The sequence below is a fragment of the Hyperoodon ampullatus genome, assembly GCF_949752795.1.
Source record: "Hyperoodon ampullatus genome assembly, chromosome: 8".
Taxonomy (NCBI): domain Eukaryota; kingdom Metazoa; phylum Chordata; class Mammalia; order Artiodactyla; family Ziphiidae; genus Hyperoodon; species Hyperoodon ampullatus.
Genome location: NC_136921.1, coordinates 33994399 through 34021162, shown reverse-complemented (window position 1 = coordinate 34021162; position 26764 = coordinate 33994399). Strand labels below are relative to the sequence as shown.

Here is a 26764-nt window from a genome sequence, read left to right as displayed (position 1 = left end):
CTTATTCTTGTCTCCCATCCTGGGAGACACATTCTGTAGTATCATCTTTAATAAAACCGTGTGCTGTTTTATGAACAATTAATCTGATTAAGGGTGGATTGGATTTGAGGAATCTGGTTAATTTAATATTCTCATTACTTCAAAGATGTACAGATTACACATTTCCTTTGAATCAGAACTTCATAAAATATACCTCAATGAAAACTACTAGAAAAAAAATATTAACTTGTAGATGATCCAGAAAGCTCTCTGAGAACTTGGACTACCTCATTAACAAATATCAACTGAACATGAACCATCATTGAGCCTCATCCTTATCAATGCAGAGAGGGGAGGAGATGAAGCTGAATCTGTGCTAATTCTGTGCTGGGACCTGCTGCCAAAAACTAGAGACCCTACTCCTATGTGTTCTTCCCCAGCCAAGTTATTCTCATAAAGCTTTATAGTGATGGAGGAATCTACTGCAACTGTCCAATGTTAGTCTCAACAAGATCTATTAATAAAACAGTCTTCAAGAAATCACACGGTCATACACAATCTTGAAGAGAAAGTACATGATGAAATCTATATATGTATATCTCTTCCTTACCCTGAAATGCTCCACCAGCATGCTAAGAGATCTGGTGATTCCAGGACAAAATGCAGTATGCACAAACTTGCCAATGTTTCTTTTTTTTTTTTTTTTTTTTTTTTTTTTTGTGGTACGCGGGCCTCTCACTGTTGTGGCCTCTCCCGTTGCGGAGCACAGGCTCCGGATGCGCAGGCTCAGCAGCCATGGCTCACGGGCCCAGCCGCTCCGCGGCATATGGGATCCTCCCAGACCGGGGCACGAACCCGTATCCCCTGCATCGGCAGGCGGACTCTCAACCACTGCGCCACCAGGGAGGCCCTGCCAATGTTTCTTTACATTTACATTCCTGTCACAGGACTCCCTTGCTCCAATGATTGCAATGGCTTTTTACCGCTTGGCAAAATATTTAAGGTCCTTAGCAATCTGACTCGAATCTTCCTTTGCTCTTGTATCACCCTACTAGTCCCAATTACAAACATTTCCGTCATGCAGACTGTTCTCGCTCTTTAACCTTATTCCTTGACTCCAATTCCCTTTCTTCCCACATATTCAACATCTATAAACCTTTTACGTTTTACCTCAATTCCCAGCTATGGAGTTGCCTTTACCAATCACGCTAATACACAGTTATTTTTCACTCCAAGATAATTCAGAGGTATGTCTGTATCACTATCCTGAATTCAATTACACACTGTTCTTGTCTCTTATTTTGTTACAAAAAGTTGTTTCTCGAACTACTGCCTTGGGAAAAGGACATAGTTTTACACATGGCAGGCACTCAAAAAATTATCATGCTATAATGGATTTCTTGCTTTAACGGGACAATACATGAACTTTGATTGTAAAATTTTGAGACCAATTTACACAGCTACACAAGAAAACCATTCATTGAGCAAATATGTATTAAGTATGGACTGTATGCTAGACATTGTTTCTAGGCTAGGAGACCAGAAATAAACAGACAAATTCCTGTTTAAGGAGAGCATATTCTTGTGGTGGTAAGAAAAACAACAGATAAAATATACAGGATGTTGAATACTGTTAAGTTCTATTGTTAAGTAGACAGACTTATGAGAAAGAGGGGTATTTCATTTTAGATATGGGGGTCAGGGAAGGACTCACTAAAAAGATGACACTTGACCACATACCTAAAGAAGATTGGGAGCCTACTATGCAGATATGCCTACTGTGAAGGAGATTAACGTGGCTCAAGAGGAGATGAGATTAGAGAAGTAACAGAATCAGAGAGGTGGCCATGTCCAGTAGGGAACCGTAATTAAGGCAGGAGAAGAGATCCAAAGATTGAGTTCCAACCAGAAGAGGTCAAGAGAGGAGAGGGCCTCCCTGATGGCGCAGTGGTTAAGAATCCACCTGCCAATGCAGGGGACACGGGTTCGAGCCCTGGTCTGGGAAGATCCCACATGCTGCGGAGCAACTAAGCCCGTGCACCACAACTACTGAGCCCGTGTGCCACAACTACTGAAGCCCACGCACCTAGAGCCCGTGCTCCGCAACAAGAGAAGCCACCGCAATGAGAAGCCTGCGCACCGCAACGAAGAGTAGACCCCGCTCGCCGCAACTAGAGAAAGCCCGGGCGCAGCAATGAGGACCCAACACAGCCATAAATAAAAAATATAATTTATTTTAAAAAAATAGAAGAGAGGAGATTCCATCAGTGGCACGATACTGAGAAGGAATGACCATTAAAAAGAAATCCAGGGACGTGTGGTACCTGGAAGCCAAGCGCAGAGCGTGTCTCAAGGAGGGGGAGGATAATCAACTGTGTTAAATAATGTGACACAGACCGAGAATTGGTCCCTGGATTTATTGCTTCATGACTATGACAAGAGCAATCTGATGGAGTTGTGGGAGTGAAAACCTGACTGGGGTGAGTACGAGAGAAAGTGGAAGGAAAGGAATGGACGCTGTGCCTACCGATAATTATGTCGAAATTCCCTGTGAAAGGAGCAGAGGAATGGGATGGCAAGTGCTAGAGCAAGTAGGGGTGGAGAAAGAGAGCTTTTAAATGATGGAAGCAAATCCAGCTGAGACTCTGGGAAGGAAAACTCAACTCAGTGAAATGAATCTGTCAGAGGATCTGATGAACTGAGGACACTGGGGGATTCGAGAACAGGTCACTGTAAATACTCATTTTTGTCATTCGAAACTCCACAAAATAATTCAATAAACTACTATTTTTACATTAAATCTTTCATTTTAAAAAATGCAAATGAATATTTATTTTAAATGGGAATTGTCAGATAGATATCTATGATTTCATACCATTGAGTTTCAGCTGATATTTCTCAACTATCTTCAGAAGTTCAGTGCATGTCTCTTGAATGGAGTGAAAAACCTTTGAAATATAAATTTTATTAGGACAATGTAAAGAACCATAAACAAATATAAAATATTTAAAAAGCACTTCAAAAGCAAAACATTTTCTTATAAGTATTATGTCTATTTTCCTTGACTGTGATATACTTCAGTTTTGGTTTTATTTCAGGTGTAGAAAAAGCACATTTAGATTTCCCCCATGAGGGTTGGAAGAAATGGTGATAAATACATGGGAACTAATAAAAATTTATAACTGTGGAATTTGTCCTCCCCTCAGCTCCAAACTATCTAAATAGCAAAAAGGTAAATCTAATATAAACTACATCAAACATTGCTTACCACAGATGAAAAGGGTATAGATAGCCTTAGAAAACACTAACTAACTCGGAGTCTGACTTCTCTCCAATATTGGTCTAAGCAAAACAGGTCAGTGAGTTTACCATAAAAATTAAATAATGTGTTACAACATCAAAAATAAATTACTTTTGGATTATTTTTGTTTAGAATTTTCCATGAATATTAATCCCTTCATTATCACTGCTGCTAATAGCTAACAAAAAAATAAAATACCCAGTAGGCTCCCATTTCAAAGCAAGCAAGTGAAAATTTGAGATCAGGACACATACACATGAGGTAACTCTTCACACATACCTATACATTTGGGTTTTCCCAGAGAAGCAAGCCAGCATGGGTTTTAGGGTGCAGCCTAAAGAAGACTCACAAAGTCCTTCCCTGAAGAGTTGCTATGAGACTTTAGTTCAAAAAGACCTTGGCACTGTGGTATAATATTAGGCCCTAATCCTTTGAATATCAAATGAACTTCCAATATCACCATTAAGCCTGAATGATCTATCTCTGATGTAGTTTTGTTGTTATTTTGATGTTTGATCAGACCAAAGGAAGACTGATAATAGACACTAAAATCTAAGTGGAGGAGCAACCATCAAATTTCCACAAAAGTTTAAGTATGTTTGGATTACACTTGGTATATGGATTTGGCAATTTAAAAAGCTGTTTTAAATCCATATGGAAGGGGATTAGAAAAGAATACAAAAATGATAGTTCTGTTATGATGACGTGATTATGATCTTTTTCCCATGGGTACTTGAAAGATTTACATACTATTGCTTCTCACTGTTATAATAAAAATCTTTTTCAGTTTTAGTGAGGTATAATTTGACAAACAAAACTGTAATATATTTAAAGTATACAACATGATAATTTAAGTATGCATACTTGTATGTATACTTGAAATGAAACTATTTCTCATTCTTAAAAAAATTAGTACCATTGTGGGAGAAAGTTCTTGGTTGATTCCAAATATTTGTCTAATGGACAAGAATTACACTGAATATAAAATGTCACCCACACATTACCTAATGATGTGAAACAATACAAAAAAAATATACATCTGTGGGACTATATGTAGCAACAGTGACGAGTTCCCCTGGTGCTAAAACATATTACTTATAATAAAGTCCCTTCATTTTTTTCCACATTTGTCACTGAATCCTAAGAAGAATACTTTTCAACACAAATAGTACTTTTCAACACAAAAAGCTTGTTAAATAGAAGTAATTTCTATTTCCATATTTGTTAGGGCAATTACAAAAGTTTATTTTCTGCAGAATAAAATTACTTAGTAGATTAAGACCTATTTAATCAGACCTCTATTTAAAAATATTTAAGAATATTTAAGAATCCCAACAGATTACTACATTCCAAGCATAACAGAACTCCTGCCTGGAAATGTTTGTAAAAGTTACATTAGTATATATACATGGAATTAGCAAATCTGCATTTAAAAATCTAGATTTTTTTCATTAAAGTACATGAGACCTTCCTTCTACTTAGCTTAATTACTTAAAAGCATAAGACACATATATGTTTAAAGCTGTTTCCTGGTAATTAGTCCTTTTATTTAAAATGAAAAACAGAACCAAACATGCATATGACATACTTCAATTAACTCCACCCCTTAATAAATAGAAACAAAAACTCCAACTTATAAAATCCTCACTCACTATTTGATTTCAGTTAATGTATTGCAGTGAGGTATAGACTTCAGTTAAAATAGTACAAAATATTATGACATGATACATAATGAGTATATGGTCCCAATTAGAAACATAATTAATTCATTAACACAGCATAAAAATTCCAATACTTGTGCCAGAGAAATTACTTAGTTCATGATTTATCTAATTTATGAACACCAGTTCTGCCAATCCTCAATCTGTGAGAATTATGATCTCCTATCCAGAAGATCTGATTGACAAATGGATACAATTATTCTATTATCAAATTTTGCATTTATCCCGATAAGTTCTTCAGTATGAAAGCTTGTCATAGTCCCCTTAGTCGTCCTAGATAATAACAAGTTATATGCAGTACACAGAATCCTAAAATTTACCTCAAGTTTAGCATCCAGTTCAGCATCAGATGCCACTACGTGCTCATCCTCCTTTTTCCCGGTTGCTTTGATAAAGACCTGTTTGGTTTTCCAGTATTTCTTTTGCATTCTGCTGACTACTGACTGGTTATCTTCTGGTCTGGGTTGCCCAAAAAAATCCATGGAGTGACTACAAGAAATAACTAAAATTAAATTTCTTAAAAAATATTTTCAATAATAAATATCTATTTAGCCAATATTTAATCTAATTGAAAATAGAATAGAATAGAATATTAATGTTGACAGCTAAACATGCTAATGTTTACTTTGTATGGTCTAAATTTAAGTTTTAATTATAACTTGCACAAGTAACAGGCAAAAAGATTAATGATACATTAATTAGGTGACAAAGTGATAAAACTGTTATGGTTTTGCAGTAATGGCTGGAAATAATTTTATTTTGTTCGACCAATCTCTATGTGTAGACTCTTATTAGTTTCTGATTTTTGCTTTTGTAATAATACTGAAAAATGAACTTGTACACACATCTTTGCATCCTGCTATCATTTCCTTAGGAAAATTTCCTATGGATTAACTGCTATTTCAGAAGAATACACATTTAATATATACCCTCAGATATGCAAAGATTCAGATACTTTAGTATCCAATAAATTAACAAAAATAAAGATCTTAAGTATAAGGGAGATATATTATAAAAGAAATAGAGATGAAAATTGTAACCTTTTGTAAACTTAAAAATTAATGTCTAAGTAATTGTTCTTAACATGGTTAACATGGCTACATTAAGGAAATGCAAATGTGAAAAGTGTTCATTAATGAAATGTAAAAAAAAGAAATAATAATAATAGTTTTAAAAGTCCAGACTATTCCAATAAACGGTGGGAGGTAGGAACAAAGGGAGGTACTAAAATATGTGACTCATTTCCAGGGGAATCAATAGATAATCAATGTATTCTTAATGTTGGTAAAGAAACAGAAGTTCACTTTCTTTTTATCTTGAAATTACTAATCAAATAAAAATAGGATGTCTAATTTCTAAGTTATTAGGAGCAAAACAAGAGAACGAGAAAAACTAGCAAAAGAAGACTGGAAAAACAGGAGTAAGGCAACATAACAAACTGTGTAAACTAAGATGACAGAATAAGAACAATTATATTATTTACTATAATAAAAGCAAACTTCCTCTTAAATACAAAGAATCTCAAATCATAAAAAATAAAATAGTATATACAATTATATGCTATTTGGGATCCGCTTAAAACAAAATGATAAAGAATTATGGGTTAAGATATACCAGGTAGGGACTTCCCTGGTGGCTCAGTAGTTAAGAATACGTCTGTCAATGCAGGGGACATGGGTTCGATCCCTGGTCCAGGAAGATCCCACGTGCCATGGAGCAACTAAGCCCGTGCGCCACAACTACTGAAGCCCGCGCACCTAGAACCCGTGCTCCGCAACAGGAGAGGCCACTGCAATGAGAAGCCTGTGCACTGCAACGAAGAGTAGCCCCAGCTCGCTGCAACTAGAGAAAGCCCGCATGCAGCAACAAAGACCCAGTGCAGCCAAAAATAAATATAAAATAAATTTATATAAAAAAAGATATACCAGGTAAATATAGTAGAAAGAAAATGAAAGCAGGGGTAGCCACATTAATATCAGACAAAGTAGGTTTAAATAAAAAGCATTATATAGAACAAAGACAAAATGTAAAGTCCACAAGTGGCCACTCTTCCAGATATTTGCTGGATATTCTCCTTTGGATATCCTCCTGGATTCCTGGACAGTATAGATTAATTATCATTTAACTGCAGTACCTCTCATGTGCTATGCTGGTAACTGGGTTGGACATAATTTGGGATAGAAAATAGTACAGGGGGGTAATGGATTTGATGTAAGCATTATACCATCTGACACAAAGTCTTGCGGGAAAACTTGCAGTTTATCTTTCCCCTCCAATTTCTGTCTGCTTTTGCTTGCTTTTGATGGTTTTCAATTAGTTTTCCCCTCCAGACTGTTATCAGCATGAGGGTCAGTCCAACTGTATAACAAACTGCTGATCTCTTCTACTAAGCTGACATAGGCTTAGGCCCAATCAGTTAAGAGAACAAACTTCTTAGGAGTATCAGAAGAGAACATCTCTTCCCTACCTCAACTCACTTGCTGATGTAGCTTGAACAGTATACTCCTGGCCTCTCTCCACTCCCTCACTAGCTCCTTCATACGCAAGGAAGAGTAACTTATCTGATTGGATTTGAGAGCAATAAACTTAGTCCTCCCTTTCCTCTCTGAAATCTATCCTGCCTGCAGAGAGCACACATTCCCTGGCAAGGGGAGGACAGTGACTGGGTGGGTAAATCTGCAAAAGGTGAGATTTGTATATTTGCATTTTTTGGCGGAGGGCACTGCTAAATCTGCTTGCCACTGGGGGTAGATTGAGTAGAAAGCCAAGTCTTACTGGCTTGACATCAGATGACAGAGCTCAAGGCTGGAGAACTACCAGAAATTTAGGAAGAATATCATGGAAGGGAGGGAGCCAAAGAGGAGACGCTCTCTGAAATCTGTACACAAAGAGCTCCCAAGACCTGTGCTGTCCACTAAACTAATCATGAGGCGAAGGAGGGGACCCTAGGGGTCCTCACAGAAAATCAGCAGCTAGAAACTGAAGTAAAGATTTCAACTGCTACCACTACAGCGGAGACAAAGAGTCTGGAATTTGAATTCAGTCAAGTTAACTGCCTTCTAGAGTAAAAATTATTTTTCAGAGAAGCAAAACAGAATTCAGTCTCTAAAATCCATCATTTAAAAAGTCAAGTATCCAACCAAAAAACACTAGACATGCAAAGAAATAGAAAAATGTGACCCATGCTCCATGAAAAAAAGTCAGTAAAATAGATTCCAAAGATTTCTCAGATATTACAGTTATCAGACAAGCACTTTAGACCAGCTATTATAAACATGTAAAAGACTTAAAAGTAGGATATGTGCACAATAAATGAATAGACAGAAAATATCAAAAGAAAACAAGTGAAAGTTTCAAGTTGCAAAGTTCAATAAATGCAATTAAAAACTGACTGGATACTCTTAACAATAAACTGAAGATGGGAGATATAAGAAGTGAAGCTGAAGATGAATCAATTAAAATTACCTAATCTGAAGAACAGAGAAGAGAAAAAAAGACCCTGAAGGAGAGGAGGAATAGAAGGGGAATGAAAAATATCTGAATAAAACATCCTAAATTTTATAAATGACATTAACTTATAGGCTGATAAACACAAGGAAAACCACAAATAGGCACATCATAGACCAACTGCTTCAATTAAAAGATAAAGAGAAAATCTATCTTGAAAGCAGAGAAAAATGGTATATTACACAAACGGGAACAAAAATATAAATAAGATGGAAGCTCTCAACTAAAACAACAAAAGCCAGACTACAATGGAAGGACATATTTAAGGTGTTGAATGAAAGAAAGAAAAACTATCAACTCATAATTCTCTACTGAAACTGTCCTTTAAAACTGAAATCAAAATAAAGCCATTTTCAGATAAAGAACTGAGAAAATTCATGGCCAGGGGACTTTTAGAAATGCTAACAAATTCTAAAGGCTGAAGGGAAATTACAACAGTACTTTATCTATAGGAAAGAATGAAGATGACTGGAACTGGTAAATGTCTGGGTAAACATAAGACATTTTTCTTTCTTAATTTCTTCAAAAGTTATATATAGTTTAACATATGCAGACAGCAATAAAATGATAGCTCAACCATCCCAATATTCTGTCATTTCTGTGTCATTTATACCTTCACCTATTCCCTACCACCTTACTCCATAATCATTATCATCGTTATTAGTTATTTTTGATAATATTTATATACATTGAAATGTACAATTTCTAGCTGTATACTTTTGACAAATAGGTATTATGGTATAGAACATTTCCAACTCCTCAGAAAGTTCTCTTGTATCCCTTTCCAGCCAATGCTTAGCCTAACATAAATAATAAATGTTTTGATTTTTTTTCACCTTAGTTTTTCCTTTCCTAGTTTGTTCTTTTTTTATCACTGAACAGTAATCCATTGTATGAGTGTTAACAGTATGCTTTAATTTTTCACTATTGTAAATAAATCTGCTATGAATATGCCTATACAAGTCTTTTGTGGACAAATGTCTTCACTTCTCTTCAATAAAACCTAGAAATGGATTTTTCTCTATCAAAGGATTGGTGTACACTTTATAAAAAATTGCTGTTTTACATTCCCCTTAGCAATGTATGAGAGTTATAATTGTTCCACAACCTCAGTAACACTTAATGTTGGCAGACTTTTTAGTTTTATCCATTCTAGTTGTGTAGTGGTATTTCCTTACAGCTTTAATGTGTATTTTCCTGACAACTGATAATGAACACTTTTTCACGTGCCAACTGGCCTTTTGTATATCCTCCATTGTTGTGTTTGTAAGTCTTTTGCCCACTTTTACATTGGTTTGTTTGTCTTTTTTTTTTTTTTTTAGTATTGAGCTGTAGAGTTCTGGAATTTAGATTGGGATGGCACTGAATCTACAGATCAATCTGTGAAGGACTGGCATCTTAATAATATTGAGTCTTCCACTTCATGAACATAGTTATGTATCTCCATTTATTTAGGTCTTATCCTAAATAAATCCTGTCAATGCTAAAGAATCCGGTGGGTAGAAATTCTCTCAGTTTTGGTATCTATGACACTCTATTTTGCCTTCATTCATAAATGATAGTTTAATTGTATATAAAAGTATAGATCCCCTGGGCCACCAGGGAAGTCCCCAGTCCTTTGTTTTTAAGTTCTATGTCTGTGTCTGTTTGGTTGTTTCCATTATATAACATTCCTCAGTGTTCCTTAACTGTTTGAGGATAGAAGCCCTAATACCTTAGGTCGTCTACTGCAGTCAATGAGAAGTCTGGGCTCCTACTGTCCCTCCTTTTTCTCTTTGAATCGTTTAGAAAAGAGTTTTTATCTGTGATGACCTGAGGTTCTCTAAAATGTATTTAAGTAGAGTGTATTTTCATTATGGAGGTTCATGTCTTCCTTCAGTTCTAGAAAATTCTAAGCTGTAATCCCTTCAAATATTCCTTTTCAGCCATAATTTCTTCTTTTTATCTGAATCTTCTATTGGGTGTTATTCTTTGTATGTCTTAATGGCTCATTTTTAAATATGTTTGTCCTATATTTTGGATAAGTTCTTCAGGACAATCTTCCAGTTTATGAATTCTCTTCAACTCTGTTCAGTCTAGAGTTCATCATACCTATTGAGGTTTGTTTTTTTTTTTTTTAATCCAGTGACTGTTTCTTTCTTTCTTAATTTCCAAGTTTTCTTATTGGTTCTTCTTAATATTCTCCTAATTTTTTATCCTTTTTAATGACATCATTCCATAATTTTTCTCTTTGGCACCCTAAATATATAGAATTCTTAGACTTTTTATCTGGAGTAAATTCATTTTCCAAATATTGATTTTGTTGGTTGAATTCTGTAAGCTTATTTTGAGCATAAAATCTTTACTTTTCCTTTTCCCTCTCTCTGGTTATTCCTCCTCATCTAGTGATTATAGATCACTAGATCTATAATCTAGTTGCCTCCACTTCACCTTCATATACTGATATTTTAGGGACCCTGATATAGTGGTATCTGAAATACTACTGATCTATTCAGGGTGTTGAAAGAGCATTGCGTGTGAAACACTTTTAATTTCTACCAACCTGCAGAACCTGAACTCCCAGAAGCCAGGACCTACTTCTATACTGAGAGCTCAAGACGTCTGTTTCAGTCCACTCACCTCTCTGTCTTTCTATTTTGTTTCTAGTCCATGTTTATCTTATTATCTAGCCAAGATAAACTTTCTGGGGTTTGTTTTTTTTTATGATTACTATGAATTTGGAGCAGAACTTAACATGCCATCTTATTTTGGAGGGGGGGGTACGCGGGCCTCTCACTGTTGTGGCCTCTCCCGTTGCGGAGCACAGGCTCCGGACGCACAGGCTCAGCGGCCATGGCTCACGGGCCTAGCCGCTCCGCGGCATGTGGGATCTTCCTGGACCGGGGCACGAACCCGTATCCCCTGCTTCAGCAGGCGGATTCTCAACCACTGCACCACCAGGGAAGCCCTATTTTATACTTTTTCATTTTAATTTTTTAATTGGAAATGGTGATTTGGGAGCTAACTATATGAAGATAATTAAGCAGTGAGAAGACAGGAGAACTTCAAGAAAGAAAGCAGAAAGGTGGTAAAATTTGGAGGTTTGAGGAAGGTAAATCAAATTTGTACTAGGCTCTTAGTATTGTGCTATGGATTAACCATAATAAGAATAATAGGTTAATGAGAAATATGTTCTATATATAATAGATACTTAAATCCCCTAGTTGAAAGAAATTGAAAAGAAACTTAGAGGTTACCTAGTTCAACTTTCTATTTCTGTTATCTAGTTCAAAAGGGATGGAGACTTCCATAAAATGAGAGACCAATAAAAGAAATTTAAAAATCTTAATCATAACTGAGAGAATATAAAACAATTACACAGAGAAAATTTATTCGATATAGAGTGAAAAGCTTATACTAACTCCATCACCCAACAAGACTGCTATCAAGAGATTAAAGTGTCATTTATCCTCATTTGCCATAAAATCATTCACCAGAGCAATAGCAATACAGACTATGTCTGTGATTAAACAGTTTTTATAAGTAAAATAGCTTTTTGTCTTTGATTGACCAATATGAAACTGCCAACATTAGATCATTTTTGACCTACAAAATCAGCAATTTCATACGGTTCAACCTAAAAAAAGGAACTCAAACAACTCACCTCAGAAGAAAGTGCTTTGTGGCTAAATGATGTGCCCAACCAAGATCACATCTCCTCTGCATTTCAGGGATCTAGACTGATGGGCAAACACTATGGTCCTCCGGCAAATTAGTCCTTAGCTGCCTTCTTGCTACAGCAGCGGAATTAAGTAGATCCAGCAGACTGCATGGTCTACACAGCCAAAATTATTGACTATCATGGTCTTTTACAGAAAAAGTTTACAGACCTCTGATCTAGATCATGGTTCTCAAAGCATAGTCTGAAGAGTCATAAGTCTCTTTAAGCTAATGTTTATTCTTTGTTCACATGTATGTATACACACATACGTATGTACACACACATACGTATGTACACACACACACATATATACTATATATCATATATGTAATTTTTAAAAAATAAATTTATTTATTTTTGGCTGTGTTGGGTCTTTGTTGCTGTGCGCAGGCTTTCTCTAGTTGCAGCGAGTGGAGGCTACTCTCTGCTGTGGTGTGCGGGCTTCTCAATGCGGTGGCTTCTCTTGTTGTGGAGCACGGGCTCTAGGCACACGGGCTTCATTAGGTGTGGCACACAGGCACATTGCAGCACGCAGGCTCTAGAGCACAGGCTCAGTAGTTGTGGCGCACAGGCCGAGTTGCTCCATGGCATGTGAGATCTTCCCTGACCAGGGCTCGAACCCATGTCCCTTTAATTGGCAGGCGGATTCTTAACCACTGCGCCACCAGGGAAGCCCCATATATGTAATTTTTAAAGGTACTGCCTGACTAATCTTTCATCAATTGTCCATTAATTCAGGAATAGTTTTTGGCTCTGGCAAATCAATGAGTAGATTATGTTACAGGGTGATGTGTATGTCCCCTTGCACAGATGGAGACAAACTGAAGCCTACTGGAATTATTAGGGGTTATTGATATGAAAGACAAACTTTTAAGTCACAGATTGAGAATCTGCCCCTCGAACTTTCCTAAAGGATATATTTATAAAGTACCAGCTTTAATATTAGACTAGAATTGCATCAGGTTATAAATACGAATCCTTTCAGATAGGTGTGCTTAACTGTTGTTTAGCCAAATGTGGGTTTGGTTACTGAGAGACTAGAACAGGACTAGGGCAGTTGAAATTTACAAATACTCTGAGACAATAGAAGTAGGCAGAACTATAATTAGCTGAAATTTCCAAAAAGTCCCAATAAGGAAGTCAGTTTCATACACATATTAAATGCCAGCTTTGTTCTGGGTGCTACACTTGACACTGCAATCATAACACCAATAAGACACTGAATGAGAAAATTAAATGCAGACCTGTCTTTATCTAAAACAGAAAGAATATGGCAATTACTTACAGCCATTCAATCATACACCCCAAAATCCCATACTAAGAAAGTAAGTTGCCCACAGAGAGGATACAATGTCCACCTAATATTCTTATAACATGACTAGAGCTTAATTGTTTTTCAAAAATAATTCAAAATTATGTAAAAGGTAAAGTCTTAGAGGCAGCTTAAGATATTTAAAAGTTCCTGATAATCTTGGTATTACTACTGACTAAAATAGTAATCATTATACTTGCAGAACTCTTGACAATTTTTTAAACATTTTCATACATTTTATCTCCTTTAATCTTCCTGACAACCCTGACAACTAGAAATGGCAGATTTTATTATTCCAGTTTTGTAAAGGAGATCACCGAGGCATTGTGAAATTAAGGGAACTTTCTCAAGGATACACATACATTAAGAACATATTGATACTTAACACACATCCAAGACTTTGACTCCAGAAGCAGTGTTCTTTTGCATTTTGAGGGTGAGGAAAGTATGATTAAAGTTATCTTCTGTCTTACAGTGAGTTAACTGAAACATACAATATTAGTTTCCTAATTTTCAGGTAACCTGCTTCCAAAAACCTATAGGTTTCCAAGAACTAGTTAGGTACATAAAAAAGAATGTTGCTTATAAGAATGAAAACAGAAAAAGGTCATTAACAAAACAGAAAGTCGATACTGCAAACTGTATTCGAATTTCTAGTTACAATAAAATTTATTTTTTATAAGTAGTCTATACTTTTATTAATCAGCATAATTTTAGTCTATAGAGAAGAGGTTACATAAAAAACAAATTAGATGCTAGCTTTTTCAAAAAATGATATGCTTCAGGATTGTTATTTACTTTTTAGACTGACATATTATGAATTTACTATAGAGATATAATTAATTTACTTACACCACTTTAGTCATATCATTTCATAATGAAGATATGAGTAACATTTAAAATAGATTATTAAATTGAGTTATTTGTAGTGAGGTGGATGGACCTAGAGTCTGTCATACAGAGTGAAGAAAGTCAGAAAGAGAAAAACAAATACTGTATGCTAACACATATATATGGAATCTAAAATTTAAAAAAAAGGTTCTGAAGAACCTTGGGGCAGGACAGGATAAAGATGCAGACGTAGAGAATGGACTTGAGGACATGTGGAGGGGAAGGGTAAGCTGGGATGAAGTGGGGGAGTGGGATGGACATATATACACTACCAAATGTAAAATCGATAGCTAATGGAAAGCAGCCACATAGCACAGGGAGATCAGCTCTATGTGTTGTGTCCACCTAGCGGGGTGGGATAGGGAGGGTGGGAGGGAGACGCAAGAGGGAGGAGATATGGGGATATATGTATACATATAGCTGATTCACTTTGTTATAAAGCAGCAACTAACACACGATTGTAAAGCACTTATACTCCAACAAAGATGTTAAAAAATTTTTTTAATTAAAAAAATAGATTATTAGATAATTAAAAGCTTTTCCACAGCAAAGGAAACCATCAACAAAACAAAAAGATAACCTGTGGAATGAGAGAAAATATTTGCAAATGATGCGACCAACAAGGGGTTAACATCCAAAATATACAAACGGCTCATACAACTCAATATCAAAAAAACCAAACAATCCAATCAAAAAATGGCAGAATACCTGAATAGACATTTCTCCAAAGAAGACATACAGATGGGTAACAGGCACATGAAACGATGCTCAACATTGCTAATTATTATATAAATTGAAATCAAAACCACAAAGAGGTGTCACCTCACACCAGTCAGAATGGTTACCATCAAAAAACTACAAATAAATTTTGGAGAGGATGTGGAGAAAAGGGAACCCTCATACACTTTTGGTGGGAATGCAAATCAGTGCAGTCATTACAGAAAACAGTATGGAGGTTCCTTAGAAAGCTAAAAACTGAACTACCATATGATTCAGCAATTCCACTCTTGGGTATATAACCGGAAAAAACAAAAACACTAATTCAAAAAGCTACATGCACCCCAATGTTCACAGCAGCACTGTTTAAAATAGCCAAGACATGGATGCAACCCAAGTGCTCATCAACAGATGACTGACTTAAGAAGATGTGATACACACACACACACACACACACACACACACAATGGAATATTACTCAGCCATAAAGAAAAATGAAATACTGCCATTTACTGCCATTTGCAACAAAGTGGATAGACCTAGAGAATATTATGCTTAATGAAATAAGTCAGACAAAGACAAATACTATACAATATCATTCATATGTGGAATCTAAAAAAAAAATACAAATGATAGTATATACAAAACAGAAATAGACTTACAAACATAGAAAACAAACTTCTGGTTACCAAAGGGGAGAGGGACGGGGAAGAAGGACAAATTAGGGGTATGGGATTCATGGATACAAACTACTATATAGAAAATAGATAAGCAACAAGGATTTACTGTATAGCACAAGGAATTAAACCTATTATCTTGTAATAACCTATAATGGAATATAAGCTACAAAAATACTGAATCACTATGCTGAAACTAACCTGAAGTTAACACAATATTGTAAACCAACTATACTTAAATAAATAAATCAAGCAGAAGCTAACACACCATTGCAAAGCAATTATACTCCAATAAAGATGTTAAAAAAAAAAAAGAAAATAAGACTTGAAAAATGTTGATGAAAATCAATAAGACCATTCAAAATATAAACAATATATTAGAGAAAGAAAGTGAACTAGAGAAGAAAATATTTTATCTTTTTGAATGAATGGCTGAAAAACTATATTTCAAAAGTTTTTGATAGTTTAAAGTATCACACTAAGTTCTTCTGTTAAAACGATATTAGGACTTCCCTGGTGGCGCAGTGGTTAAGAATCCGCCTGCCAATGCAGGGGACATGGGTTTGAGCCCTGGTCCGGGAAGATCCCACATGCCTCGGTGCAACTAAGCCCGTGTGCCACAACTACTGAGTCCGCGTACTGCAAATACTGAAGCCCATGCGCCTAGAGCCCGTGCTCCACAACAAAAGAAGCCACCACAATGAAAGCCCTCGCACCTCAGCGAAGAGTAGCCCCAACTTGCTGCAACTAGAGAAAGCCCACGCAGCAACAAAGACCCAACACAGCCAAAAATAAATTAATTTTAAAAAATTAAAAAATAAATTTTTAATGATATTAAAGCTAACTGCTTATAAAACTTGAGTATTATATTTCCAATTTTATTGCAAATTTCAGGCCAACACCTCTCCCAATCCTCTGCTATGCTCAATGTTCCCAAGTGCAGAGCCTCTCATAATATGAAGCTCAAATGGGATAACACATACAAAATTGCTTTTAAAAATATAAAGTTGTATATAAGTATAATACATTATTACATACAGCCTCTCAATAAACAAGAATGCATAGGATGTAAAACTTTAAAACCCTAAACTTTTTTTATTTGACTGACATAATTTTAAAACTCAACAGTGAGAAAAACTTGAAAGAACTTGCCCTTTCAGGTATTAAAATATATTACAAGGGTGCCCTGTCAAAAATGCAGATTGACTACATGCACTTATCTGTGTTCCCTTCCCAAACCCACTAAAATAACAGTAAAGGTATAAAACAAAAAAGTTATCTATTAACTCATAAGCATAGAGAAAATAAGCATAGTGACTAGAGCATATGAGAGATTTCAATAAATTTTTAGAAGGTAGAGAAAGTAGTATCCTAAGCAACTAACAGAGGAATGCTAATGAGGAATGAGTCAATTACCCTGCAGAGTATCTGAAAGACTCACCATTTAGAAGTGGAAGGAAGATTCATTGAAGCCCGTATACAGCAGGCTGGACCCTGAAGCACCTCCCCGCCCCCTTAATCTATGTCACTCAATGGAAGTTGAAGAAATTAAACATGGAAACCTAGGGGTAAAACGGGAATAAAGACACAGACCTACTTGAGAACGGACTTGAGGATATGGGGAGGGTGAAGGGTAAGCTGTGACAAAGCGAAAGAGAGGCATGGACATATATACACTACCAAACGTAAGGTAGATAGATAGTGGGAAGCAGCCGCAGAGCACAGGGAGATCAGCTCGGTGCTTTGTGACCGCCTGGAGGGGTGGGATAGGGAGGGTGGGAGGGAGGGAGACGCAATAGGGAAGGGATGTGGGAACAGATGTGTATGTATGACTGATTCACTTTGTTATAAAGCAGAAACTAATAAAAAATAAATAAATTAATAAATTAAAAAAAAAAAAAAAAAACATGGAAAGCTCTGGTCTTTGGCAAGCTAACACAGCAGAGGGCTTGGCCTGAAAAAAAAAATGATTAAGTGAAAGTTTACATGCCGAATCACTGAATTTCAAGCTCTTTTCCCCTTCCTTGCTCACCAGTAGCAAAGCACTACACACACCTCTCCACTCCTCAGAGAAGACTGGAACATTCTTTTCTCTGAAAAAAATTAAAAACTCCAGAGAAAAGGAGTACTTCATTCGGACATTCTAAAAGGATAGATCTTTGCCTTTTCACCCTAGGGAGAAACTCACCAGCTGACAAGCTCACTCCCACATACTAAGCTTCCAATTAGCTTTGTTATAATCTTAAATATAGAGAGCCAAAGATAGTCAGATATCTGAGGAAACTCTCCATCAAGAAAGACCTCTGGGGCTTCCCTGGTGGCGCAGTGGTTGAGAGTCCGCCTGCCGATGCGGGGGACACGGGTTCGTGCCCCGGTCTGGGAGGATCCCGCATGCCGCGGAGCGGCTGGGCCCGTGATCCATGGCCGCTGGGCCTGCGCGTCCGGAGCTTGTGCTCTGCAGCGGGAGAGGCCACAGCAGTGAGAGGCCCGCGTACCGCAAAAAAAAACCCAAAAAAAACAACAAAAAAGAAAGACCTCTGACCTAAACCAACAACAACAAAAAAGAAAATATATGAAAGGAAACAAAGACAATATGGGGCTTGCGGAGGGGAACAAAACAAAAAATAACTCTCTAACTAATATCCCTCAAATAGTCTTATAAAATATTATCTTAACAGAGAGATAAGTAAAGCTACTGCTTCCATGAACAGACTATCACTTAGAAAGGAATAATAAAGGAATAAAAAAGAATCATTGGGAAAAAAATAGAATAGTTGAAAATTTTAAAACATTACTAAAAGGGTTGAAAACTATAAGAAATATCTCAGAAAGTAGAACCATAAAAAAGTTAAGAAAATTAGGGACTTCCCTGGTGGGGCAGTGGTTAAGAATCCGCCTGCCAACGCAGGGGACACGGGTTTCATCCCTGGTCCAGGAAGATCCCACATGCTGCGGAGCAACTAAGCCTGGGCGCCACAACTACTGAGCCTGCACTCTAAAGCCCGCGAGCCACAACCACTGAAGCCCACGCACCACAACTACTGAAGCCCGCGCGCCTAGAGCCTGTGCTCCGCAACAGAAGCCACTGAAATGAGAAGCCCGCGCACCACGACGAAGAGTAGCCCCTGCTCGCCACAACTAGAGAAAGCCCCTGTGCAGCAACGAAGACCCAATGCAGCCAAAAATAAATAAATACATTAAAAAAAAAGTTAAGGAAATTAAAGACAGTCCTGGAAGTCTAATATTTGTCTAAAGAGTATTGTAAAGATTGACTAAGGGAAGAAATAATTGAAGAAAACTTCCTGTAACTGAAGGACACATATAGCCATACAAAAAGAGATTTGCTCCAAAATGCATCACTGTAAACTTTCAGAAAAGCAGGGATAAAAAGATCCTGAAAGTTCTAAGAGATAAAAATTAGATCACATACAAAGCACCGGGAGTCAGAATAAGAGCAGATTTCTCAAAAGCAGTAATGCATGATGAGAAGAACTAAATCAAATCTGGAAAAGCAATGAAGGGAAGGCCTAAGATGACAGCTACACAGAACAAGGAGCTCAAATTCAAGCAGGAAGATTAATGACTCTAGAAAGCAAATCACTAGGAAACATAACTGATATGTTTGAGCATATTACTCATAGCCATATGGCAGAAATGTTAGAGCAATTGGGGAAAAAAATCAATGGTTATTTAGAAAATTAGGTTAAAAAAAAGCCAGTATTAATTCCAATAAAAATGAAGGGAAATGATATTCAAAAAAGGAGGAGTGGTTATAGGGCACTAAACCAACTAAGTTGGGTTTTTTCTTCCAGTTTTATATATATATAAATATATATGTGACATATATATGTGACACACAGCACTGAGTAAGTTTAAGGTGTACAGCATGATTTTACTTACATATATCGTGAAATAACTACCACAAGTTTAGCGAACATCCATCATCTCATATAGAGACAAATTAAAGAAACAGAAAAAGACTTCTTTCCTGGTGATGAGAACTCTTTAGGATTTACTCTTTTAACAACTTTCAGACAGCATACAGCAGTGTTCATTTTATTTATCATGTTGTACACTACATTACTAGTACTTATTAATCTTATAACTGGAAGTTTGTACCTTTTGACTGCCTTCATCCATCTTCTCTCTCCCCACCCTCCACCTCTGGTAACCACAAACCTGATCTCTTTTTCTATGAGTTTGTTTCCTTTTGAAGTATAATTGACCTACAACACTATGTTACACACATTGTGATTTGCTATTTCTATACATTTCAAAATGATTACCATGATAAATCTAGTTACCGTCTGTCACCATACAAAGACATTACATAATTATTGACTATATTCCCCACACTGTACATTTCATACCTGTGACATTTATTTTGCAACTGGAAATGTGTACCTCTTAATCTTCCTCACCTCCTTCATCTCTCCTCCGCCCAAACCCCTCCCCTCTTGCAATCACCTACTTCTTCTCTGTATCTATGACTCTGTTTCTGTTTTGTTATGTTTGCAAATGGCAAGATTTCATTCTTTTTTATGGCGGAGTAATATTCCATTGTGTGTGTGTGTGTGTGTGTATACCATCTTGTTTATCCGTTCATCTATTGAAGGGCACTAAGGCTGCTTCCTGATCATGGCTATTGCAAATAATGCTGCAATGAACATAGGGGTGCATATATCTTTTTGAATTAGTGTTTTCATTTTCTTCAGATAAATACCCAGGAGTGGAACTGCTGGATCACATGGTAATTCTATTTTTAATTTTTTGAGGAATTACCTAAGTCCCTAATACTGTTTTCCATAGTGGCTGCACCAATTTACATTCCCACCAACAGTGTACAAGGGTTCCCTTTTCTCCACATGCTCACCAACACTTGTTATTTTGAGGTGATATCTCATTGTGGCTTTGATTTGCATTTCCCCTATAATTAGTGATGTTGAGCATCTTTTCATGTGCCTATAAAGCTGAAATCATTTTCTCTAAGATCAGGAACAAGACAAGGATGCCCACTCTTGTCACTTTTATCCAACATAGTATTGGAAGTCCTGGCCACAGTAATCAGAGAAGAAAGATAAATAAAAGGAATCCAAATCATTCCTGGGAAGGAAGATGAAAAACTGTCACTGTTTACAGGTAACATGATACGATATATAGAAAATCCTAAATATACCATGACAAAACTATTAGAACTCATTAATGAATTTGGTAAAGTTGCAGGATACAAAATTAATATGCAGAAATCTGTTGCATTTCTATACACTAACAAAGAACTATCTGAAAGAGAAATTAAGAAAATGATCCCATTTAGGGACTTCCCTGGTGGTCCAGTGGTAAAGAATCCACCTTCCAATGCAGGGGACGTGGGTTCGATCCCTGGTCAGGGAACTAAGATCCCACATGCTGTGGGGCAACTAAGCCCACGCACCAAAAGTACTGAGCTAGCACGCCTCAGTGAGAGAGCCTGTGTGCCACAAACTACAGAGCCCATGAGCTCTGGAGCCCACACACCACAACTACAGATCCCATGCGCCCTGGAGCCTGTGTACCACAATTAGTGAGAGGAAAAAAACCCGCATGCCACAACTAGAGAGAAGCCTGCGCACTGCAACGAAAGATCCTGCACACCTCAATGAAGATCCTGTCTGCCGCAACTAAGACCCAATGCAGCCAAAAAAAAAAAGAAAGAAAGAAAATGATCCCATTTACAATCACATCAAAAAGAATAAAATACATAGAAATGAATCTGACTAGGGAAGTAAAAATCTGGTACTCAGAAAACTGTAAGATGCTGATGAAAGTAACCAAAGACTTCCCAAACAGATGGAAAGATAAACCGTGCTCATGGATTAGAAGAATTAATATTATTAAAAAGACCATACTACTCAAGGAAATCCACAGATTCAATGCAATCTTAACAAAATACCAATGGCATTTTTCACAGAACTAGAATAATTCTAAAATTTTTATGTAAACGCAAAAGACCCTGAATAGTCAAAACAATCTTGAGAAAGAAGAACAAAGTTGGAGGTATCATGTGCCTTAATTTCAAACTATACTACAAAGCTACAGTCATCAAAGCAGTATGGTATTGGCACTAAAACAGACACATAGATCAACGGAACAGAACACAGAGCCCAGAAATGAACCCACACTTACATGGGCAATTAATCTAACAAAGGAGGCAGAATATAGATTGGGGAAAAGAGAGCCTCATCAATAAATAGTGCTAGGAAAACTGGACAGTTATGTGCAAAAGAATCAAACTGGACTACTTTCTCAATGATACACAAAAATAAATTTAAAGAGTTAAATATAAGACCTGAAACCATAAAACTTCAGAAGAAAATATAGGCAGTATGCTCTTTGACATCAGTCTCAGTAATATTTTTTTGACTAAGTTTTAAAAATACTTGTTAGTTCACAGTAACATAAACACTTACTTGATTTAATAAAAATTGTAATATAGGGTTAGGTTGTGGTGGTGAAGGAGAGCTAAGTCCTAGTAGATAATGCTTTAAATTAATAAATCAAAACGTAGCATATAAACATGTGATTTAGAAAATACCAGAGAAAACAAAAGGGTTGAAGGTACATGACACTGGAGATTGGAACTGGAGCAGGATTGGAAGAACTGCTTTTAAACATTATAATCCTTTAATATTTGACTTTTAAAGGTCATGGACATGTACAACTTTAACAAAATGACAATTATCTTGAAAAAATAAGCCTGAATGTGAATCTTACTAATTAAAACAGAATGGTACTGGCACCAGAACCATAGAGCAGTGGAACAAATGAAAAGAAATCCACAAAGAGATAAGAAAATATAAAAGAATGTAGTGGTATGATCAATATACTAATTTCCTATGGCTGCTGTAACAAATTACCACAAACTTGGTGGCTTAAAAGCTAGAAATTTATTATCTCACAGTTCTGGAGGCCAGAAGTCTGAAATCAAGGTATTAGCAGGGCTGTACTTTCTGGGAGACTCTAGGGAAGAATACTTTCTTCCCTCTTCTACCTTCTAATGGCTGCTGGCAGTCCTTGGCTAATAGCAACATAACTCCAATCTCTGTCTCTGTCTTCACATCACCTTCTCCTCTGTGTATGTGTCTAATCTCCCTCTGTCTCTCTCCCTCTGTTTTAAGAAACAGTATGGACGTTTCTTAAAAAACTAAAAATAGAACTACCATATGACCCAGCAATTTCACTCCTGGGTATATATCAGAAAAAAAGAAAAACACTATCTAGAAAGAGACATGTACCCTCCAACATTCATAGCATCATTGTTTACAATTGACAAGATATGGAAGCAACCTAAGTGTCTATCAACAGATGAATGGATAAAGAAAATGTGGTGTACATAAATACAATACTACTCAGCCATAAAAGAGAATGAAATTTGTCATTTGCAACAACATGGATGGACTTGGAGGTTATTATGCTAAGTGAAATAAGTCAGACAGAGAAAGACAAATACTGTACGATATCACTTATAAGTAGAATCTAAAATAAAAGAAACTAGTGAATATAACAAAAAGGAAACAGATTCAGATATAGAAAACAAACTAGTGGTTACCAGTGGAGAGAGGGAAGGGGAAAGGGGAAAAATAAGGGTAGGAGATTAAGAGGTATTTATTTATAAAATAAAATAATATTTATTTATAAATAAGTACAAGGATATATTGTACAACACAGGAAATACAGCCAATGTCTTATAGTAACTGTAAGTGGAGTATAACCTTTAAAAATTGTTGTACACCTGTAACTTATATAATATTCTACATCAACTATATCTCAATAATAAATAAATAAAACCATCTATTCATTAAATCAGGTCCCCCATGGGGAAAAAATTGCCACATCTCATAGCACTGATGCCAATGAGTAAATGTCAGATACAGTGAAGTTTGAATCAGATTCAAAGAGGATGACCAAATTTGACATGCATCTCCTCTAGTCTGAAGCAGATTCGGTTCTGGCAAACAGACTAGGTCCTGAAGAGCAATTCCAATAATTAATCACTAACTTGAAAACATGAATTCTTAAAGGCATAGCAGCCAGATTTAAGGAAGAGGTAGGCAGTTTACTTGGTGCCTATCTCCCTATATTATCACAGGCTAGCAAAGAAGACTACTGAAGAAGAGATCATTATGTTTAAGGTGGGGAATGCTTTGTTTTAAGCTCTTCTGGTTTCTATGAGGAGAAATTTTCTATAAATATTCCCAGCCTCTTGCCCTTTCTCCCCTACAGCGAGAAGCCTGATGGGTGAATTAACCATTGGTCTACATTTCTTGACTGGGTAGAGCTAATTTATCAAGTCATAAAATTAGTGAATTTAGTCCTTTTTAACCTTTTACTCAACACTTGTGACCTAATCAGTGTGAGGCAAAAGTCTTAGGTAAGTGTGTCTAGTATGAAGGCCCAAACTTTCCCTTGAGTGGGTTCTTCCAGGTCTGGACTAGGGGACAGAAATATTAAAAGACCATTGACATGATACACATCCTCTAACAGTTCTCTCAATAATAAAGCTGAGGGCTTCCCTGGTGGCGCAGTGGTTGAGAGTCCGCCTGCCGATGCAGGGGACACGGGTTCGTGCCCCGGTCTGGGAGGATCCCACATGCCGCGGAGCGGTTGGGCCCGTGAGCCATGGCCGTTGAGCCTGGCGTCCGGAGCCTGTGCTCCGCAGTGGGAGAGGCCACAACAGTGAGAGGCCCACGTACAGCAAAAAAAAAAAAAAAAAAAAAAAAAAAAAAAAAAAAAAAATAATAATAATAAAGCTGATATTTTATTTCCATCTGCCTAGGTCTTTGACTACATCTGAACTGGTTTCAATCTCAAGAGGGAACAAAAAGGTGAGAGGTATTATGTATTGGGCTCCCTAAAACCTACAATGGCCAGGATATTTTTAATTTTCCCTGCCAAGGGGCAAGGCATGGCTGTAGAGAAACAGAAACAACAAGCTGGTAGTTAACCTTGTATAGCAGACAAAAGTACCCTAGAAAAATCAGAGATATATCAGCATTGACCTGCCTCTGGAACCAGTGATTAACATATGCTGTGGGAAACTGCTTCAAGAGAGCATATGAAAACTGTCACCAAGAAGCCAGTTAAAGAAGAGATCACGATAATGTACCCAGTAACCTACCTATTCAGCCTCTAAGGCAGTTATTCCAAGGGCTAGTTATTCCATGGTACAGGGTTATATAAAACTACTTATACTACTCTTGGGCAAAAAGTAGGTCAAAATAGGGCTTCCCTGGTGGCGCTGTGGTTGAGAGTCCGCCTGCCGATGCAGGGGACACAGGTTCGTGCCCCGGTCTGGGAGGATCCCACATGCTGCGGAGCGGCTAGGCCCATGAGCCATGGCCATTGAGCCTGCGCGTCCGGAGCCTGTGCTCCGCAACGGGAGAGGCCACAACAGTGAGAGGCCCAAATACCTCAAAAAAAAAAAAAAAAAAAAAAAAAGTAGGCCAAAATAGAACTGCCCCTTTCAACAATAAATAACATGAAAAATAAATAACATGAAAAAGTAGCACTATAAAAAAAGGAGGGACCATAACGTGAGAAAGAGAAAAATATATATAAATTTGAAAAATTGCTTCATAAAACAGGTTTAAAGAAAAACTGCTCTGCCTGTAGGTAAATGGAATAATATTCCATAAAAGAGATTTTTAAAAAAGAGCTGAAGGAAGCAAAAGATATAAAGAAAAAGAAGAGGAAAAAAATACCACAGAACTTGAAACTGCATTGAAACAATTCCAAGTAGAATAGATACTTCAGAAAACTAAGTGAATAACATTGATGACAAGCCTGGGAAAATCATTCAGAATGAAGATTACAAGATAAAGGTGGTTAGATTCAAACAAAGTGGTTAGACGGAACAAAATGATGTATAGATTTGGAAGATAAACAGTTGAGATCTAACATAAGAAATATTCTTAGAGAGAGACAGACATATGGAACAGCCAAAATATTCAAGAATATAAAGCTGAAAATTGAAAGAGTTCACCGTGTTCCAAGAAAAATTAATAGAGAATAATCAAGAATAAGACATGCTGTGGAATGTTGCTGAATTTTAAGGGTAAAGAAAGAATGCTACTAGCATCTAGACAGAAAAAAAGAGGGCCACCTACAAATTAAATAGTTTATCCTGGCCTCAGGCATCTCCTCAGCCACATTAGAGAATGGATAAAAGTGAGACTGTACAGTACTAAGGGAAAAAGAATATAACATGGAATTTTCTATGTAGCTGAAATACAATTTTAATGGATATATAACATTCCATGTGTATGGATGTACAATAATCTACTTGACTGGTCTATTATTGATGGATATTTAGATTGCTTCCAGAATTTTATTATTTCAAACCATGCTAAAATTAGTAAATATATATATTATTTAAAATACATGCCAGTATACCTATAAAATAAATTCCTGGAAGTATAAGGGCTGAATCAAAGGGTTTGTGCATTTTAAATTGTTTTCATTTTGCTAAATTGTCCTCCATAGAGATTGTACCAGTTTTTATGCCCAGTACCAGTAATGTAGGAAAGTGCTTGTTCACTACAACTCACCAATTTTCTGGTCTTTGCCAATCTTAAAGATAAAAAATTATTTTTAGGTAAAGGAATAATTTGTAATTATCATATATCATCAATTGAAGACACCATCATTTGAAAAGTGAACCATTATTTTATCTACCTCTATATAAGAAAAAGGGCTACAAAGTAGACTGTGCTTTCAAATCATCAATTGTCAGATACATACTGGTAAAAAGTTCAGATTACAGAAATGATTTCAGAGATGTGAAAATATGAACAGGTGCATCTTAGAATCAATAAAATATGGTATTTGCGTAAGGCTGAGTATCTAGACAAGGGTTTTTTAGATATACAAGAATCAGAAATATAGCACTCATAAACCCCTCCTAAAATAAAACAACAAAACAAA

General features: G+C 36.5%; 1 protein-coding gene across 1 annotated transcript in view; it reads right to left on the bottom strand.

Moving 5' to 3' along the window:
- The window catches only part of ICA1L (islet cell autoantigen 1 like), a gene marked incomplete at both ends in the record, with an annotated part of 47318 nt that extends 30046 nt beyond the window's left edge, over positions 1–17272 (bottom strand). Inside the window, 3 exons of the mRNA XM_079710359.1 lie at positions 2855–2927; positions 5322–5490; positions 17247–17272. Of these exons, the coding sequence (XP_079566485.1) occupies positions 2855–2927; positions 5322–5490; positions 17247–17272 (268 nt within the window). The remainder of the gene's footprint in view (positions 1–2854; positions 2928–5321; positions 5491–17246) is intronic.
- Positions 17273–26764: the final 9492 nt, after the last annotated feature.